The 2,575-nt window shown below is 59.3% G+C and overlaps 1 protein-coding gene across 4 annotated transcripts in view; it reads right to left on the bottom strand.

Annotated features, from left to right (window-relative positions):
- MCF2L (MCF.2 cell line derived transforming sequence-like) overlaps positions 1-2,575 on the bottom strand; it is a 203,498-nt gene that overhangs the window by 65,284 nt on the left and 135,639 nt on the right. For all 4 annotated transcript variants that reach the window (XM_008583045.1, XM_008583043.1, XM_008583047.1 and 1 more), the window contains exon 3: positions 1,481-1,595. In XM_008583045.1, the coding sequence (XP_008581267.1) occupies positions 1,481-1,595 (115 nt within the window). The remainder of the gene's footprint in view (positions 1-1,480; positions 1,596-2,575) is intronic.

The following is a 2,575-nucleotide window of genomic DNA, read 5'->3' as shown; positions in this document are numbered from 1 at the left end:
GAACCTGTGGCCTTGGTGTCATCAGCACCGCACTCTCCCGAGTGAGCCACGGGCCGGCCCCACGCATTGACACTTGTAATAACATACTTGTCTGAATTTCACTCTTTCTACTTAGACAATGTGCTGGCTCCGCAGCGATCTGGAATAAATCCTCAGCCCAGCAGCCTCCCGACCACAGAGGGCACCGTGCCCTCTGGCCTGATCAATGAAGGAGGTCCCCCACTGGGCGAGGATGGGCAGGCCGACCCTACAAAGGGTGCTTCCCCGTGGGGGTGGCGCAGGAGCGGTACCCCAGAGCACTGCAGGCGCGGGTGGACGTGTCTCCATCATCACCCTCCTGGTGATTTGCATAGGCCAGGAATGTCAGATGTGGGATGGGACAGCCCCCCGCTGAGCTGCACCTACAAGCCTTTGGGGATGCTTGCTTTACCTACAGACCCTACAGGTTTACCTGCACTACAGCTTTCTCCCCCACATTTTAAATGTACACCGAATTTCCCACCAACGCAACCACCACGTAGCTTCCTGTGACCACCACGCAGCCACGTCGGACAGTTAAACGCTAAAATACCAAAATAAGTCCTTTTCTTCAGTTGGCCCTTCCTAGCAGGGTGCTACAGATGTCTTCTGAAATGAAAGGTGTGTTGGGTTTTATTATTTAAGAATCTCATTTCCAGACAGTAAGGGCGCATGGGCTGGATGGATGAAGACCTGTGCGTGCGGGCACATGCGCGGCTGGGGCACGGCTGCCCGTCCTCCTGGTCAGGCGGCAGATGAAGGCCTGGAGCTGGCAGCCATCACAGCCTCCCCGGGACTCCCCTCCTGCCACCGCACACGTGGAACCTGTGTCCTCGGCATGGCCGTGCGGTCTGGGCCTTCAGTTGCTCCCATGCCCTAGCTGGCTGATTTCTAGACCCGCAAGGTCATCCCAAGGACTTGGTGGCCTCATCTATAAAAGGGGCCCCGTAACTGCCTTCTGGCCGCAGTGTAATTCTGAGGACCAAAGGAGAAAATACATGGAAATGCTCTGCAGCATTGCAGTCACTGCCGGTGACGCTGGTCACATCACCCCCTGCAGGGGGCGGCCCCTCCCTGCGTGAGCTCTGCTTGGCTGGCAGAGAGCCCAGCACCAGCACATGGTGGGTACGGGATTCTCTCGAAAGAAGAAAGAAGGAGGTCAAAACCCCAAACCCCAGCACAGGGTGAGTTGCGGCCCCCCGGAACGCCGACCTCCCAGCCCTTGAACGCAGCCGGGCACAAACCACCTTCTCTCTGCCAAAATGCCCACTTTCCTCCGACGTCCCTTGGGAGGCTCCCCCAGCTCAACAGGCTCCTTTCCTCTCCCTGCTGGGGGATCTCAGCGCTGGAGTCAACCTTACAAAGACTCTAACCCCGTCCCAAAGGGCACTCAGCGAAGGCATAACCCCCTCTAAAGAAAACAGCATTTGCTCGAGACACCGGGCCCCTGCGCGCCACGCACCTGGGGATGCTGGTGAGATAGGTCATGACATTCTGGAACTCTGTGTCCGGGATCTCGCTGAAGGCCGGGTAGTCGGGGAATGTGATGACTGGGCTCCCGTCCTGGCCTCGCCCACCTGGAGAGAGAACGAGGCAGGGGCTTAGCGTGCGGCCTCCGACTGGCCTTCGACGGCGGCAGACGTTTGTCATAAGCACCGAGAACACTTCAGTTCAACTGAGGCATGCTCTCCATTGTGACACTTTTTATTATGAGAGAAAGGCATGCTTATTGAAGAAAACACTTGAAATGTATGAAAAGCAAGATGGATTAAAACACCATTATTTTGCCAGCATGCGGGAGCCACCGTAACATTCTGGCATTTTCCTTCCAGACCTTTTCTCCGCACTGTTTCACCCAACTGAGATGACAGGGAACACACCTCGCGCAGCCTCCTCCCCGAACTGTAAACCCGACAGCTCTGCACATGGTGTGGACGACGTGACGGCGGTTTTAAACACCGCACGATCCTCCCCGAGCGTGCGCCGAGGACTTGCCTGACCCTCTGTCCGTGGCTGTTCTGTAGCGCCTCCAATGCGCCCTTCCTGAGAACACAGTGGCCCTGCTGTTCCTGTCACGCTCCCTGTGGCAGGATAGAGGCTGATCCCCTCCCCTGGAACCCGAGTCTGGCCTCAGAGGACGCGGCTGGGTGATGCCGTGTGGCTCCCTGAGACCCCGCAGCTCCCACATTCCGAGGCCCTGCGCCCCGTGCTGCGAGGAGGCCTGGGCACCGTCCAGGAGGGAGGGCAGGCTGTGGCAAGGGGCAGAGGTGCGGGCGAGGGAGGGAGGCCCCCGGGGTCCCGGCCCAGCCCCGCGTGGAGCCGACGACCCCAGCCAGTGGCCCGTGGACGGAAGGACCACCCAGCAGAGCCCTTTCTGAATTCCTAACCCACGGGTATAGAATAAACCAGTAAACGGGGGATGTTTCAAGCTCACTAAGTTTCACGGCAGCTGGTTGGCCAGCGACAAGTAACTGGTGTTTCAGCCCCGCCGGGCCCGGGGCTCCCCACGGCTCCCCCCGAGAGCTCCCCTGGGAGCCAGCCGTGGCCACGCTGGCCG

The sequence above is a fragment of the Galeopterus variegatus genome, unplaced genomic scaffold (genome assembly GCF_000696425.1).
Source record: "Galeopterus variegatus unplaced genomic scaffold, G_variegatus-3.0.2 Scaffold2812, whole genome shotgun sequence".
Taxonomy (NCBI): domain Eukaryota; kingdom Metazoa; phylum Chordata; class Mammalia; order Dermoptera; family Cynocephalidae; genus Galeopterus; species Galeopterus variegatus.
Note: the sequence above shows the minus strand (reverse complement) of the source record. Positions and strands in the feature narration are given on the sequence as shown.